This window comes from Python bivittatus, unplaced genomic scaffold, assembly GCF_059951505.1.
Source record: "Python bivittatus isolate LINGU-HERP-01145 unplaced genomic scaffold, Pbiv_v1 ctg000690_np1212, whole genome shotgun sequence".
NCBI lineage: Eukaryota > Metazoa > Chordata > Lepidosauria > Squamata > Pythonidae > Python > Python bivittatus.
Window position 1 is genome coordinate 12141717 of NW_028277096.1, and position 18357 is coordinate 12160073.

Below are 18357 nucleotides of genomic sequence, written 5' to 3' on the forward strand. Positions count from 1 at the left end.
ATTTCCAATCCTTGTGTTATTGATGTCATGTAATATTCTAATTTTCTGAGATTGTGAATTTGGGGTCTTCATAAGCTGTCTGCCATAATCATCACAATTATCTCGCTTTGCATGTAATGCGTCTATCTCATATATTGGTTTCACCTTTTGAGTTGCCGTACTGACATAAATGAACATTTGCACGATATTCTAATTTTTTGAATTTCACCTGCAGACTGAGGTTGCTATTTTCAGGTGAGAATTTAGATTGTGTCTAAGCATAAGTATGAAAACTATGACCATTTAGCCTCAATTCTTTGATCTACGAAATGGGTATAAAAGTGAGAAAGCCATATTATGGGGTCAATAGCCAAAAAAATCTGTTTCTTTTTTTAATAGTAAGATGCTTTCTATCATGCTGTTTCTATGGCACAGCACTTTCTCATTATCCAGATGCAACAACGTAGGTCATATGCCCATGGTTTTATGTCATAATTTAGATGGCTTTAACAGAAAATCAGGCATAGTTCTGGAGGACTAATTGCACAGTGCTAAACCATGATTTAGAAGCTACTGTGGCTAGGTTCACCAATCATGCTGAACAAAAACATCACAAGCCACGAGGACTTGAGTGATGGGTAAATGCAGCTATTATGATGTTTTAAACCAGATTTAATAATGTATGAAGCCAGCTAATTATCTTTTAGCTAGGAAATTGTGGTTGGTTGTTTAACCATGACTTAGGGTGTTATGTGATGATCACCTCTGGATAGCATTTCAGATTATCCAGATAAACTGGTACATCCTTCCCATGAATAGGCCAGTTAATCTACAACAGTGTTTTTCAAACTTGGCAGCTTCAAGACTGTGGACTTCAACGCCAAGAATTCCCTGGCCAGCATGCGACAGGAATGTCTGAGCCACCTAGAGCAGATCTTCTGCGTTGCTTGATCTTTTGGTTTCCTTCTCATTAAAAGACCCACCCCAACAATTTGTTTCTTCTCTTTTAAGTACAGGGACCAGTAGAGGGTCTCCCAGTAGAGGGACCTGTAATTTATTTCATGTATTTATTTGTTAAACAAATTGATGTAACAATCCATCTACCAACTGTAATGTATTGCCACGTCGTGTACACCCATCCCATGTTGTCAGCCCACCACACCCTCCTCTTCCGGGGAATTCCGTTCCACCTTCGCTTGATTCCCCTCCCACCACAGACATGCGGCATTTTGTAGCTTGTAAGCGTAATTACACAACATAGTTTGCTCTGATGTGATCTGCTTAGTTTTAGCTTAGGGCATGGTGTGAATGCAGCTGTTATATTTATAGCAGGTAAGTATGTTATAGCAGGTAAGTATGTTGTGAGTATACCATTAATTCAATAAGCAGTGGTTAAGCAAACAATGGCTGTAATTATTGCTGTACTGGGCTCTTTATTATTTTTTATTTTCAGACCTTTAAGGTTTTTTTTAAAAAATCCTTTTATACATGCATGCACATAAAATAAAATAAAGTAAAAATCAAGTCCCAAGTTTGATCATTGGCATCTTTAAGTCGGTTTGGAATAACCACAGCTATTTCACACATTCTACTTTGTTTAATCATGGTTTATTGAATAAACGATACTTCACCAGTTCTCACAATATGCTACTCAAAGAATATAAAAAGTGCAGCTGCCAGACGTATTTTGGGTAGTTTGGCTGGAACTACCAGACTTGGCAGCATAAATAGATGACCACAAGATGGCAGCAAAGAGTTTGCGTTTTCTGCATCTGTTTCTGCCATCTAATGGTCATCTGGCTTTTTACCACACCGGTCTGGTGATGTAATGGACTGCAAGAGTAACCTTGAGGAACAGGAGGCAGAGCTGCAACCAAGACAACAGTCAGAGAAAAGAAATTTGAGTCCAGGGCAAAAATGTAACTTGAGAAGGTGTCTCAGACATGATCCCGCCTAGTTCTCTTGAAGATAAAGCGGGGGAGTGGGGAGGTGCATTCAGACTTGCAAGATTCTGTTATTGTGACCTTATGATAAAAGTAGTATTAGGATTCATAACTTTGGTTTCCTAGTCTGGTCTACCTCAAAGGGCTGACAGGTAGTCCTATGTTTGGGTGGTTCTGAAGGGGCAAAACCAGTGCGTAGGGCACCACTTCATCATTTAAAACTCCTTAACCCTCCCTCCACTCCAAATGGGCCCCTCCCGTGCCCATTTTTGGAGCGCAGCCCTCAATGTGTCAAAGAAAGCCTTTGCTGATCCTTCAGCTGGTGGAAACTGTGCACCTGTGCTAAACCATAAACCATGATTTATAAGTCAGGGACTCAGTTTGTACAATATGCTAAGCCAAAACCAAATCAACCACCCTGTGGCTGTGTTTCCAGGACACACTAGGCCTCTATAGTAGGCTAATGCGTAGCAGCCTTAGTTTTAAAGTATAGTTCCTGCAAACCTATAATGGAGGCTACCCAGGAGAAATGTACAAGTAGCCTCAGCTAAACCTTCAGACTTGGATAAAGGACCAAGTGTAAAGATGGCAGTAGGGTGGTAGAGGGCAGGACTTTGTTCACCTGCTACAGAGGCTTAGTGTGTCTTGCCAATACAACCCATGACTTACTGTGGCATGTGAATAGCTAGAAAACCAATACCCAACTCCCTCACAAACACCAAGACATAATTTGTCTGCTATTGTCTTATTAGCATGTTATGTGAACCCAGCCACCGGGATGTGTGAATTAGCGTATGGCTTACCATGTTGTCTAATCCCAGACAACTCTAGTTCCTTCAATAAGCCATGATTAAAAAATTATAGCTTAGTACAGTGCAATGTGTAATCAAAAATCAAATATTTATTATGGTCCTAGGCTGGCATAAGTGCAAATGGGTAAATCACAGGGTAAAATAGCTTCTGATTCTCCAGCAGGAATCTGATTCTGAGCTCCGTCCTACACACAGCTGCCAAAGCACCAGGCTTCTGCACATGGAGGGCTTCGTGCTGGAGAAAGCCTTTGTAGATGCCAAAGTTGCATTCCCCCACACAGCCACAAGCATGCATCTCCCACTGAAGTCCCACCCAATTCCATTGCAATCAACCTGTCATTTCTGTTCCTGAAACTGCAACGGAATGTGGTTCTGTCTTGCCGAAGACTTTTTGGAAATGCAAAAGCAGCCCGGTTGTCTTTTGACAAATCTTTAGATGCCTTAATATGCATTTTTTTACCTTAATATGCATTTTTTGCATAAACGATTATCTAGGGTAGGCTGGCCATTACACTGGTGACCTATTTATCAGAGGTACTTATACACTGCTTCCGTGTATAAGTCAAATCAATAGTAATAGCAGTATTATTCAACAGCTGGCAATATAGATAATAAATATTAGAAAGATACCTATGACTAAACACCATAAGTGGAACTGGAAACAAACAACGCCTGTGCCGAACAAGCCCAACTTCCCCAAACTTTGGATGCAGACATTTCCCTGGTTAGTTTGGCCGCGGCTAGCCTCTTGTGTGAACCCAGCTTGGGTAGAAGATCCCCCTGGATTTCAGGCGGGCGTGCGAGTCCCTTCCCACTCCCTTCCCCGCGCATTTACTCAGATAATTCGAGTTCCATCATGTTGCCCAGCCTCTCCAGACCCCTCACTGGAAGGCGGGATACAGGCCAAGCCATCCAATCAGCCGAACTGGAAGGGACCTCCGAGGTCGCCCCCCGCCCGACCGCTCCGTCCCCTGGGGTTCACTCCGGCGCAGGTCGCCCCGTCCCTTCCAAGGAGCGCGTCTCGGAGCCCGGCCCGAAGGCGGCGCGCCGCCGCCGCCGGCATCTCCGCGGGGCCCTGGGGCTGCCCGGCTCGCGCTCGCGGGGCTGCCTTCGGAGCGCAGGGGCGGGGCAGGTGGCGCAGCCAACCAGGCGGCGCGCGGGGCGGGCGAGCCGGCGGACGAGGCAGCCAAGATGCGGCGCTGATCCGCCGGCAGGGCAGCAGGTGCGTCTCCTTCAGCGCCGCGGCTCATGATGTGCCTGGAGAGCGACGGCTCGTCGGGCAGCGGCCCCCCCGGCTGCGGCGGACGCCTTCGGGTCTCAGCGGCCGCCGGCGACGACGACGAGGAGGAAGATGACGGCGGCGGCGGCAGCAGCAGCAGCAGCGGTGGCGGCGGCGGCGGCGGCGGCGGCGGAGATCGGGGCTGTTGCGGCCGGAGCGGCGAGGTGCAGACTCTCTCCGGCGCGCTCCCCGCGCCCGGCGGGGCCAAGAGCGCCGCTAACGCCGAGCGAGGCTGCCAGGCGGCGCCCGCCGCGGCTCCCAGCCTTGGCAGAGCCCGCGTGGCTGCCGCCGCCATCCTCAGCGTGGGCAACGTACTCAACTACCTGGACAGGTACACCGTAGCAGGTGAGACCGTCTGCCGGTGCCCGGCGCTCGGCGCGTCGGAGGCTGCAAGGGGGTCCCGGTCCCCTCCTCCGTTCTCTGCTCCTTCTCTCCCTCGGCCGGTGGCTCGGTCGCCCGCTCCTTTCTTCGCCCTCCTCCTCCTCCTCCGTCCAGCTGCCCTCGCCTCTTGAGCCGCGGCTTCCCCGCCCCTCCCGGGCTTCTGGGTCCGCGCGTCTCCTCTGCATACCTGCTTGTTCCCCCCGTTCCTCTCCTTTCTCCTCTTTCCCCCACTTCCTTCCCCATTTCCGCCTGGAATGCCCTGTAGGCAGAACGGCGGCGGAGTGTTTGAACCGGCCGGTGCTGGTCTTCCTCCGTCTGAGCGGTGCCTTCTCCCTTGCTGCCCTCGGTCCTTCCCCCGCCCTTCCAATTTTCCCCTTTTCCTTCCTTTCGTTTTCCCCTCCCTTCCCCCTCGCCCGTGTCGCCTGCTCGCCTCGCTCTCCGTCCCTCTTTCTCTCGCCCATTTGTCTTTTCCGCCCTCCTCGCTACCTTCCTCCCCTCCCTAGCGAGCACTTTGCCCGGCTTCCATCTGCGCGCTCGCTCGCTCGCTCGCTCGCCCTGTCTCGCTGCCGCAGGATGTTAGCCCGGCTGCTGCTGCTGCTGCTGCTGCTGCTGCTGCTGCTGCTGCTGCTGCTGCTGCGGCGAGGAGGCGACTCTGCCTGGCGCTGGATACAAAAGGAGGTCCTGCCCAGCGGTTGGGTACCGGGGAAAGCCAGAGTCCGAATGATCGGGGGTGGGGTTCTTTGGCAGAAGGGGACAGGTATTGGCACCGCTGGTCCCCGCTTCTCTTAAAGCTGGAGAAATAAAAGGATCGACGGGCTTCAGGGTGATGTGGGTAGGACCTTCGGGATTTTGCTGGCAAATGTTTCCTTCTTTCATTGCCACAAAGAGAGAAAGAAAGAATGAATGAACCAGTGTATGAGTGTATGTGTGTGTTTCTCCGTGCATGGAGAAATATATATGTATGTATGTATGTATTTTCATTCTTTCTCTTAAAAGGGCTTCTGTTCAAATCTGAAAGATGCCCATCCTAGATAACCCTGCTCTGTTTCTTTCCCAGTTTATGACGGATAATTGCATTGCTTAGGCGAAGAACACCTCCCCCCCCAACAATCCTCCTCAGCCTGCAAAAGGAGATTTGCACCATTGTCTTCCATGCTGTCTTTAATTGTCCCTCCCCTCTAGTTTTCCAATAATTGGGATTTGTATCATAGTGGGAACAGGGGAATGATTCCCTCCTGTTTAAAGTACTTCTCTGTGTTTGTCTACTGAAATGTGTGCGTACGCACATGTGTCTGCATTGATGTGCTGACAGGGGAATCTAAAGGACTTATCTGAACGCTCCATGGATGACAAGCAAAGCTGTTGCAAGGGAGATAAGGGCTACTTTGAAAATGGAGTGGTAGGAATTCCTGTGTATTAGCAATATTGTGGTGTGTAACCAACATAGACAGAACTTCATATATTCTCCACTTCCCACTGTGTATTTATTTAAAGAGTAAAAAGCATCTGCTTCAAGCAGCCTCATCTTAGCTGCACATGCTAAAGTCCACCTATGGCGATTGGGGTTCTTTATCTCAGAAGGTGTTTAAAAGGAGTTGCTTTTCCTGCAAATTGCAGAGGGCTGGACTAGATGATCTTTGAAACCCCTTCCAACTTCTCAGTTCTATGGGACATGAAAGCTTTCCCTTTGAAGTGGGAAAATAGGGGATGGTTTTGCTTTTGGGTGAGGGGTGTTGGCTCAGAAAGAAAACTGTGCTGAAGAGATTGCAGGGGGAGACCCGAGTTTTGGTGGCAAAGATTCAGGAGTCTGGTGTGGGTCTGGTGTGGGTCTCAGCCATCGTATGCCGGCTGTGAAAGCCTTCGACAATACATTCAGGAGTCTGCTAGCACCTATTCCAACTAACAAATTCATTAGAAAAAGGGCTACCACAGACCCCTTGTGATATGCTGAAGGGGAGGTTGTAGGGAGAGTCAGAGCTCTGTGTGTGTGTGTGTGAATGAGTTTTCCTTTGATAGGTTGAACATCTTGAAAAATGTGTTCTTTCAAGAGACACAAAGACTTGATATGTAGGTTTAGTGCAGTCAGTAGACTAAATCTATACCTGAGCGAAGTGTGGGCCTTTTTTTCTTTGTTCTAGTGGTCAGGAAAAAAACTCTTATTTTCCTGCCTCACAGGAATGTGGTAAGGCGGAGTTAGGAAGAAAAGGCCATGTTCTCTGAATTTGCCTCTGAATTTGGAGGCAGCTGAATTCCAGGCTTTCACTGAGTCCTTCAGAATGACTCTATCATTAAAACAGCCATGCGAGGTAATCTAGATTTAGGTGTGACAATTTCCCAAAGGCCATTCAGTGTTACAAAGGGATGGGAATCTGGGCTTCCCCTGTCTGTTGCCATGCTGGTTGAGGATGATAGGGTTTGTAGTCTGCCATATTTGGAGGACTGTAGGTTGAGAAAAGCTGCACTGCAGTATATTTTCTCTAATAATGTTTATATAGCACTTATCTAAACATAAAGTCTCTGTTCATGCATTGCACTAAGTCACAGTACTGTAACTGTATTCACACATTACCTTATACTGCTATAACCATAATTTCCAAATCACAATAGCTGGATTCATACACACTGTACCAACACCAGATAAACTGTGCCACAAGTTAGCACAGGTAGTAAGTAAATGCACTGTGAACATCTGGAATTGGGAACAGAAGCAGGCAATTCCTAGAGCAGCGACCCCCAACCAACCAAAGTATTGGGACTGCAACTCCCAGAATTCCTAGCCAAAGTCCCAATAGGTTTGGAAAGTGGTAGGATAGAGAAGGTTGCCGGGTCCTGAGAGCCAATGGATTTGCCATCAACTTGCAAGATACAGGGTGATGCATGCTCTCTCACTCATTTTGATGACTTTCAAGGGGGCTTAGACACAGTGGTGGCTTCTATGATGTTGGAAAGATCTTCCAGCTTTGAAAATAGTGAACTCCTAATATCGGTGTTTAGAAAATATAAAACCCTGTTTAAGATCTATATGAAGCCATTGGGAAGGGTCATCTGTCAGTTTGGAATGAAGGGTTATCAATATGATGATGACAGCCAATTTTAGATCTCTACCCTGGGCCAAATGGAGATGCTGTAGAAGTTCTGGTGCCAGGAGGTTGTCAGAATCTGGGTTAGAAGAAACAGACTCAGACTCAACCCAGCCAAGACAGAGTAGCTTTAACTCAGAAGCCTACTTATTCCCGGACACCACCAACTTTGTCCATCAGAATTGTGCTGCCCTGAAGAGAGCAGTCCTGTAGTCCTTGAGTCCTCTAGATCCACAATTCTTGTTGGAAGTACAGGTGGAAGCCACGGCTGGGAAGACCTTGGACCACTCTGTTTGGTGTGCCAGTTGTGGCCTGCCTTGGAATAGAATGGACTAAGGATGTTACTCATGCCCTTGTCATCCCTTGTATGGATTGCTGTCATTTGCTTTACAGGATGCTGCCCTTGAAAACTACCTGAAACTTCAGCTGGGACAAAATGTAGAGGGCTGTGTGCTTACTGGTCAATCCCATTGCTGCTATGCTATACCACTGCTGCAGAAGCCGCATGGTTATTGCCTATAAAGCCCTACATGGCTCTTGATCTCAGTATCTAAGGCAGTGTTTCTCAATTTTGGCAACTTTAAGACCTGTGGACTTCAACTCCCAGAATTCCCCAGCCAGCCATGCTGGCTGGGGAATTCTGGGAGTTGAAGTCCACACATCTTCAAGTCACCAAGGTTGAGGAACTCTGATCTGGAAGGTTATCTTGATACCAATATTCCTTGTGCTAATTCAACAAGATATACCTCCAGCAAGGCTTCCTATTGTTATGTGTGCGTGCTTAAGAGAAATAAAAGTTTTTCAATGCGGCGCATATGAAAGAAAGGAAGACAACATACTTAGTTTTTTTAAAATTTTTATTCTTATCTTTGGGAGAAATCTGCTTACGTATTAGGAAACCTCATTCCTGAGGAAGGGGGAGCCAGGAGCTGGTTAAGATGGCAATTGTTGGAAAAAGACAGTGACCAGGAAACGCCTGTGTAAACAGAATTTGGCCAATATCAGGCGGTTTCTTGGAAAGGGATCTTTCTTTGGTAGTTACGTGTTCAACAGTCCCCTCTCTAACTCAGCTTTTGATTTCTAAGGTGAAAAAATACTCTGTTGCAGTTATTGACTTCATACCCCAGGCTAAGGCATGATGGGTTATGTTCGGTTTTGTCTTTCTATGATGTGTGAACAAGACTTATGCAGGAAATCATGGTTAAGCAGATGAAACTGGGGAGCAAAACCTGGGAGCTCAGCAAGAAAATCAGAGGCTGCACTCACACAACAGATTTCACTTGCTAAAGACCTAGATGAGGTTAGTATTAACAACGTGCTCCTCTCTTTGTGGCATGGAAGGCTGTGCGAACCCGGTCCACTTCTCAGCTCAGTGTACGGTGCAGACTCAGAAAAGGGCTAAATTCAGTCACTTGCTTCAGGGTGTTGTGCGAATGCAGCTATGGAGTTAGAGCAAGTAGCCAGGTCATCTGGTCCAAACTCCTTAATTTAATTCAGAATCTACACTAGAAAAAAGAGCTCTAGCATCTTTGCCCACTTGCCATTTCCAACCCTGCCTGATTTCTGCGTTGAAGGAATGCTCGTCCCCTTCAAAGAGAATCTGTCCTCCTGTTGAATAGCTGCTTTGCATTACAACCTGCCTCCTCATATTCAGCTGGAATGGTTTCTCTGTACTTTCCACCTGCTGATTCCAGTCTTGCCATCTGGAGAAAGCAATCAGCCTGCGCCGTTTTCTTTGTAACAGTCCTTTGTTGATTTGAGGGTTGTTCTCCTATCTCTGCTAAACTTCTTCATTAGGCTAAATCAGTGTTTCTCAAACTTGGCAACTTTAAGATGTGTGGACATCAACTCCCAGAATTCCCCAGCCAGCCATGGGAATTCTGGGAGTTGACGTCCACACATCTTAAAGCTGCCAAGTTTGAGAAACGCTGGCCTAAATGCATTCAATTCTTTCAGCTACCACTCATTGGAGTTAGCTGTGGTGTATTCTTTAGTTTGGCACTCAGACCTCGGGGCCTCACTTAATCACAGTGATGGCGGTGTGTGTAACCAAAGAATGAGGGCTAGAATCTTAAAGTTAATGTGGCATGTGACCGAGTCACCACGGGAATTGAAGGATAACATGCACGCATATCCTGTGTGGGTCACGTTGCAAGTAGAAATGCAGCAGCCCAAGGTAATGAAAAAAATTAGCCAGGTTTAATTACTGAGGCCGTACTATATTTGTACAAAAGTGTGCCCCCACCCCAACCCACATCCCGGCTCACTCTAATTTGGAATCCGTGATTCAGCACTTTGGTGAAGCAACAGGTAGCTCCATCAGCAGAGAGGGAGAGAGAGAGAGAGAGAGTGTCTCTGCCTGAGTGTGTGCGCGTGAATCAGGTCACCAGGTGAAAAATCCGGTTTGTATCTCAGGACAGGTGGCAATTAGCACACGCTTTGAAGGTTTTCGAGAGCCGCATCTTTTGCTCATGAATAATGCAGGTGCCGAGGAAGGTAGGCAGAGGCTCAGCTGCGGAGGAGGAAACTGAGGCAAAGGTTGGTACATCTGCAAGGCCGCCAACCCAGCGTGTGTCAGAGCTGAGGTGTGGTTTCTGCCTCGGTCCCTGTCTCTCGCTTGGCCCAAGAATAAGTCACTGACTGAACTGGCTTGGTGAGGTGACCTGGTATCTGTGGACTCATTTCCTGATACCTGGGGAGTAAATATTTTGAACTTTGGGTTCCCTTGGGAACGTCAGATTTTAAAACTCCCCTTGAGTTTGTTCTACCAAAGTGGTAGAAAGGGGGGTTGGATTTTTTTTCTTTTTAACAGAACAAGGAAGACCTTAATAAAACAAAATGAAGAACACCACATATGACACCGAATCAAAACATCCCCCCCCACACGCACACTTAAAAAAAAGAGAGAGAAATAAGCATGGAGATAGATCCGATTCAGATTCAAATTCAGATTCAGACGGAGAGCCCACCTTCTGGTTAAATGGATGATAGATGCCTAGCTGCTATTTTTTAATTTTTGTTTTATATTTGGTATTTTGTGCTTTTATTTGTTTTATTGTAAGCCACCTAGAGTCACGTAAAAGTGAGATGAGTAGCAATATAAATCAAGTAAATAAATACACACACACACACACACAATCTTTGGCATATCATCCATATTTGGCATTTTTGTCTAAAATTAATATTGACCTGGTTCATTCAACATGCTCAGCTACAAGAGCCTTAGGCCTAGTGAGTTGGGTCATGTGAGTTGGATCATGGGTGAAAAAAAGTAGGCTCCCTCAAGTCAGGGTTGACCCTTAGTGACTTCAGGAAACTTTCCTTGCGGTTTTCTTGGCAACAATACAGAAATGGCTTGCCATTGTCTTCTTCCAGATTTTTTTCAAATTACCAGTCTAGCCTACAGTGTTGGGATTTTCTGGTGGTCTCCCATCCAATTACTAAATAGGTTACATTGTGACCTAGAGTTAAGGAATGCACTATTCACGCCTTGTGGTAGTTTATTTTCTTGGATCATGTTATCCAAAACCTGAAGGGGGAAGTTAACCTAAGATTCCTGGTTCTATTTTCTGGACATGGATACAGAAACCAGGTAGTCCCATTAGCAGGGTCTCTGCTGCTTCCAGCTCTGGTTTTACCCCCTTCCCAGTATGTGTGGTGGGCAAAACAGTTCAAGAAGTTGGAGGGGGACTCGGAGACCCCCACTCCGTGTGCTCTGATCAGCCTCCTGTGAGTTTTGAAAGTTTTATCCTCTAAAATGTACAAAGAACAACGCCACTGCAGTGTTTTCTGGATACTGGCCAACGTGGCAGGCGACCAGAAACCATGGCTAGTTGTGGTGTCATCAGGTATGTTGTCCTTGGTTAGCAGCAATTTAGGGTTAGAAGGTTGTGTGGACATAATTATTGACTGGGTTCCCACAGACATGTCTGGTTTAAGCATGTTTAAACTATCATTGGTTGGAGTTTCACAACGCACGAAGACTTAAAATATTAAATTAAATAAATGAAGTTATTGTAAACTGCTGTGAGGTTTATAACCATGTACTAATTAATAAAATAAACTATGGCTGAGTTTGCAGCTTACGCTCAAAATATGCCTTGGCTTGTTGTGCAAACCAGAATATTCACTCCTTTGGGAAGCTCCTAAGCTGAGTGTGGAGTCCATGTCTCAAGACTCGCTTTTAGGTCCGCCTAGCATGATGGTTAGGAGAGCTAAGAGAGTTTCACAGTTTCAGATCCCCAGTTGGCCTGGAAGTGCATTAGGAGTTTGGACCAATCGGCATTTCTTAGCGTGGCCTACCTCACAAGGTGGTGGTTAGGTTAACATGGGATATTTGGGCTGGCCTGAGAGATTTGTCCTGCAGGAAAGTATACCCCGAACAAAGGAAACAAATTTCATTGTTTCAAACATTCAAGATGAGTGAGAACGCACCATTATTTTATTTCACTTTGATGCCACCCCATTCATGACATGATGGGTGGCTTACAGAGTTACAAGCAGAAGAATAAAATTATAAAACAAGTCACAGCAGTAATAAAATCATATAATGAAAACATCTTTGGAAGCCATCACTGAAAAGGGAATGTCTGAATGTATATTTACATTCCCTAAGTGTGAGTGTTTCCCTGACTGAAGAAAGATGTTTCCAAGTGGTCTGCCTCCATGAGGACTAGAATGCTTATTGTTTGGTTACAAACAGATAATACGTAGGCCAAATATGAACTGACAACCCATAGGCCAAATTTCACCTCTGGTCCGTCTGTTCTGGTTCACACTGATTGCAATAATCACTCCCAGCCAATCCAGAAATCTTGCAGAATGAACCTGGATATTGCACCTTGGCCTCTCAATCAAGCAATGGACCTTGTTTAGATTTTACTTTTTACCTGAATTTCAACAAGCCTGATGAAGCCATGACGGAGCCAGGATGGAATAATTGTAGCGTATCTGTATCCACCTGGATTATATGCGTGTAGCCTGCATCTGCTTCTGGAATGAAATCACACACAGAAGCTGAGTCGCAGGGATGGGAACTTGGGTCACGTGAGAATAGTTGGCAACACCTGACCTGGCGCTCTTCACCTCTAGCTAGGAAGGGCAGCATGGAGGATATGAGGCCAGGCATTGTCATCTTGACGAGGAAAGGACTCCGGTGACAGAATTGCTGAGAAATTTGCAAAGCAACATTCCACAGGTACCTGCTGGCACCGTGTGCTTCCCTTCTTGCAAATAATACTTCCGGGGACAAGACACATTGCGCTTTGGCACCTCCGGAATGCTGTTTGGCGATGCATCAGTACCTCTGACTCACTCCGCATACCTCCTTTGCAGATCTCTACATTCTTCCTGCTTTCAGTTTCCCGCTCCCAAACTACTGTATTTACAATCCTCTCTTTATGTTACCGTTCCTATGGAGAAGTCACTTGAAAGACACCCATTCTTGTCTCGGACCAGGAAGCCCAGCCGGGCCTTAGTCACCCACTCAGAGGGCTTGTTGGCTTGCTGGCTTGCTCCAGTCTACGTGAGGTCCTGATCCATTGCTCAGTCTTCCTCCCCTGCGAATGCTGGAAAGGTTTTCATTCTTGTGAAGCAGATACCAGAAACCTCAAATGTTTGAAACAGAGCTGAGCTGCAGAGAGACTTTGGAAACCTTCCTCCTATTTTGGGGCCAAGAAATGGGGTAGCTGATTTTATTTCTCCAGCAGCAGAAGAAATTTCCTGGAGAAATTTGTTTTTCGTTGTAAGTCCCCCAAAGTTGTTTGGGAGGCAGGCAGGCTATGAATAAATTATATTAAATGAATACATTTCTGGAGGGCAGAATCTTCCGTAATGGGAAAAGTAAGGGCAGGATTGAAAAAGCCCTCTTGGAATTGAATGGAAGCCTGGGAATAAAATATAAAACATTCACATCCTGCCCTTGGCCATCTTATAATTAAATAAGTCCAAATTCCCCAAATTCTCTTCTCCTCTGAAATAATTTATAAAGCAAATTCTCTTTAATTAAAGTGAAGGAGAATGGTAGGAAAAAGTGCTGGATTTCACTCTGGTTGATGCTACTTTGAAATGTGTGGGCATGAGATGCCAGGTGTTGACTTTTGAGATCTAACTGCAAAACTGGGGTCACACAACATATTAGACTGGGTGAAAATGGGGCTGAGTCATTTGGGGTTCATTATGTTGTGGGAACCCAACCCTTAGTATGTTTAGTGAGCAAGGTTATTACACTAAGCCACAGTGTGGTTTATGTTATGCAATCACAGCAACTGTATTCTTATTAAATGTGAGTTTAGGGATGAATCTGTTGGGTGAAGCCATCCCTGGTATCTCTTTGGAGGGAGCCAAAAAATGGTGAATAGTTGCCTGAGCCAGCACAGACTGCATTTGAACAAGGCATTTCCAAAAGAAAGATGGGGTGATAAAACAGGAGCAGATGCCATATGCTGGTCTATGACTGAAATAAAATTGATGGATTGAAAGAGCAGATGCCAGAAAATGAAACCATCTCCACTAAGGCTCATTGGAGCACATCCTAGAATTTAGTAGTTGGGTTCCCACATCATTGTTTACGATTAAATAAGCCACCAATGGCTGGCTTTGTACAACATACAAAACCATGACCCATGGTTTACAAAGCACAGAGGCTGGTTGGGTGTAAGCCATGGCTTGGTGCAATGTATCGATCTCGGCAATATTATATTCAGGCAGCTAGTTATCTGAGCAGTGTTTCTTCTGACCCAGCCGAACCTCCTAAACATCTCCCCGGTTTGTTCTCTTGGCCCGCTGCAAAGGCCTTGCTGTGGAATTGTAGCATTCCCAGGGTTAGCAGATCCACTGTACTGTAGCCAGAATGGGGGCATTGTGACACTAGAGGGGGAGAAATCCCACATTTTGCAGGAACAGAATAGTATTTTTAAGGGGGTAGGAAGCCCTCAAGGGAACTGAGTGTGTTGAAGGGGAAAATGAAAACTAGGGATGTGACAGGTAGGGGAAAAGAATGGGATGGAGTCTGCTGGAAGAGTACATAGATCCTTGAAGAGAGAGCTGTAAGATTTCATCTAGGCATTGTTGGGGTTATGCCACAGATTTTATATTATCTTATCTATGTGGACTCTGAACTCCAGCAGAAAACAGACTCTTGAGATTTTTCTTTCCTGAGTTAATGGCAAAATTGCCAATTTTACTATTTCCGCAAGGCAGAGAATGGTCTCCCTCTGTTTGGAAATTGGGCATGTTACCACAGTTGCTTCTCCACCCTGAGACTAAATGTCTTTGCTTTAAAAAAAAGCCTTTGTTTTTAAAAGTTATTAAGAAAAATAGAATATATCTGTGGTTAAGATTAAAGCCACGTTGCTAAATGTGAGCTGCGCTAGCACACAGAAGAGCCGATTCTGCTGATGGATCCCTGTATCCGCTGTAAATTCATGCAGGAAGTTTTGCTAAATCAGCCTATTGGAGCAAAGCTGTTTGCCCGGGCTGAGTTTTCCCCGTTGATTGAGACAAATCTTGTAACACATAACTGGGCAAAACTGTATCCCCTTGTCCCTGTAATAATTCTTGATTTATTATCTGGCATCAAAATGCAGCAGTGTAAGGCCTGTACATTTTATTGTATTGCTTTTAACCTTTTTGATGCATAGATGCAGTGGAGAACTGAAAATACTAATTGATTCTGGTTTTCTTGCTGATTCTTCAGATTACCTTAAAAATGTGCTCTCTGGATCGCAGGGTGAGAAGATGTTTCGATGATCTGCATGAGCAGGTAACTGCTCTTGCTTTGGGACTCAGCATAACATCTTTTCAGCATCTCTCTTTTGTGAACATTTGTTGTTTTCCTTTGAGTGCAGTTATAAAACTGTGGTCCAGATTTGACCAGAATGGCTGGCAGGGGAAAGGGAGGGCTGAACATTTCCCAAGTGACCTGTCTTCTTGGTCAAAAGCACAAGATTTTCATCCATAGGCCATATGGCAACAAATGTATTTGGGTGGTTGTTAATATTAGCTGCCTTTTTTCAGAAGTTCGATGTGGCGTATCTGGTTCTCCCACCCCACTGCACCCCACCCAGCCCTTGTTTATCCTTGCAGTAGGCTTGTGAGATAGGTTATACTGAGAAATAGAGTCCAGCTACAGTCACACCAAGTAGTGTCATGGCTCGATGAGGATTTGAGTCCTAGTCTAACATTAATCCGGAACCCTTTTTCAGTGAGGGGCACATTTGGAATACTGACAGCGTGTATTTGGGCCTGCTGCCACAATGACTCCCATGGTGGGCAAGGACAGTCCCCAAAACACCCCATTTCCAGAAGATAAACCAGCTCTCCAAGATGCTCTATATCAACCCAGTGGGATGTATGAGACTCAGACTTCTCCTTCTCCTTCTCCTTCTCCTTCTCCTTCTCCTTCTCCTTCTCCTTCTCCTTCTCCTTCTCCTTCTCCTTCTCCTTCTCCTTCTCCTTCTCCTTCTCCTTCTCCTTCTCCTTCTCCTTCTCCTTCCTTCCTTCCTTCCTTCCTTCCTTCCTTCCTTCCTTCCTTCCTTCCTTCCTTCCTTGCTTCCTTCCTTTCTTTCTTTCTTTCTTTCTTTCTTTCTTTCTTTCTCATTTTAAATAATCAATTTCTTCTTCCAAAAAAATAGGATGCTGGAGGCAAAATGTGTTTTTATTTAAAAGAATCCTCTGGAAAAAATCAGATGAGACAGGGAATGTGGACTTGCTCTGATCACTACACCACAGTGCCTTTGCTGAAGGAAATATGGCAGTTTGTAAGCATGTTTTGTAATTGGACACACACCCCCAGAGCAGTGTGGCTAAGAAATAGCCATCTTTTGCTTATTGTCAATTTAGTGGCATCAGTGCAAAAAGAGGCATGTAGGGAAAAGATTAAATGAGCCATCTGTAACTGGGTGCCCTCCAGAAGAGCTGGACCATAACTTCTATCACCCCCAAGCCAGCATATTCAATGAGAGAGGATGGGAATTGAAGTTCATCACGACTGGAAAGTGCTGCATTAACTGAAGTTCTCGCATGTAGTGAGACAACCTGACAATGAAATGGACTGAGGCTTGCTACAATTCTGTTTTTACAACTAATTATAGGCCAACTTGTAAATTTGTGTAGGATCTTTGCATGCCAGTATGCTTTTTAGGTTTTCTAGCAATGGGTTGCCAAGAATTTTCCAATAAACAAAACTCTCAGAGATCATTTGATCCTCTCTGAATGCTCAGCATGCATAAGTTCTGCACTATGAATAAAATGTGGCTTTGCACCTATTTATCTTCTGAGTTACCTGATCCCTTTTCCTTCACATTACCTGTAAAAGGCACTTGGTACAAATCAATTTGGATCTCTCTTTCTGTAAGCTGTAGAGCGCACACCCTCCGACTTTCTCTCGTGGGAGTACATGTGAGCATCCTGTCTGCTGAAGTTTCTCCTGCCTTCTTCCAAATCTCTTGGAGTTATTTCCTGGTTTTATTAGATGATCCCCAGGGTCTGGTACACGAGTCTACCAGTGTTTGGTTTGGTTTTTGGCTGCCCTTGATCTTTGAATGGGGTGCAGAGGGTGAATTCTGAATTCTCAAAGACAGCAGGTGGGGCCAGGTAAACCTAATTTTAAATTGAGTTCATTTACACTCTAATTAAAATGAAATCTAATTAATGGGATTACACTCTAATCACATATTTAATTATTCTGTCATGTTAAAAATGACAATTGGCAATGACTCTTGGAGACCCTGTGGGACGCATCCTGACTTTTGCACGTTTTTCAGGGAGGTCACAGCCTGAGACCTCAGATTCTGTTCTTTCTCTTAAGACCAGTGTTGTGCCAACATGGACACATTAAGATGAGTGGACTTCAACTCCCAGAATTCCCAGCCAGCATGGCTGGCTGGGGAATTCTGGGAGTTGAAGTCCGCTCATCTTAAAGTGGCCAAGTTGGGACAACACTGCTTAAGACAGACAGAGCACCACGCATAATTTTATAAACTTGGCTTATAAACTTGGTTCATCTTCTCTGCTCTGCTCTTCCTGTCTCCCTTTCTTTGAATCTATGAAGCTGAAGTCACTCATCTTTCCTCCTAGAAACAGAAACTCCAGCCCAGCCAACCTTCCATAATATGGAATCCTTCAGTGATCTTGGAACTGCAACTCCCAGCCATCAGCTAGCTAGGAATCCTGGGAATTTCAGTCCCTACATATATAGTGGGCACCAAGGCGGGGAGAAAGCCATTCCCAGCTTTTAACCATTTTGATGGCTCTTTTTTCAAGTTCAGGAATTGATTAGAAATTGTACATTTCCCAAGCCCTTCCAATGTCTGGGTGGGCTTGGTAGATACTCACCATCTTTGTCACTGCCCTACATACAGCATAAACATTCAGCAAGGAGTCAATTCTAACCAAGATTCTGGTAGATTCTTAAATACTAACATGAAGTTGCCCATTATGGGAGAGCTGGTGTGCCCATTTGGGATTTGAGAATGCATTCTTTATTTTCTTGAAAAATGGCAGTGTGGAAGAACTTTGTCAATTCAAAAAACGGCTACCCTGTAGATATAAACAATTATAAAATACCAGTTTACCATCATGCTATCTGCCAGGAGTGTCCGCAAGGTATGGTCAAAAAATTCAAGATGGTGGCCACACATAAAAAAAGGCGGAGCTTCAGTTGCACCATTGTGACTGCCATCTTGACTTTCTTGAGCACACCCTGTGGATACCTCTGCTACCTGCCTTCGCCTCTAATCTTGCTTACCTTTGCAGCAGGATAGCTTTACTTTTTAAAAAATTAGATTTTCTCTGTAGGTAAGCAACAACAATAAGTAATGAGCACATACAAGGAGGGTGTCCGGTGGCAGAAAAGCGCTCTGGGTGTCACGCTGGGGACAACG

The 18357-nt window shown here is 45.3% G+C and overlaps 1 protein-coding gene across 1 annotated transcript in view; it reads left to right on the forward strand.

Moving 5' to 3' along the window:
• Positions 1 to 3181: 3181 nt before the first annotated feature.
• Positions 3182 to 18357, forward strand: part of SPNS2 (SPNS lysolipid transporter 2, sphingosine-1-phosphate) — a 113547-nt gene continuing 98371 nt past the window's right edge. The window contains exon 1 of the mRNA XM_088152286.1: positions 3182 to 4358. Within this exon, the coding sequence (XP_088008412.1) occupies positions 3983 to 4358 (376 nt within the window). The 5' untranslated portion in view covers positions 3182 to 3982. The remainder of the gene's footprint in view (positions 4359 to 18357) is intronic.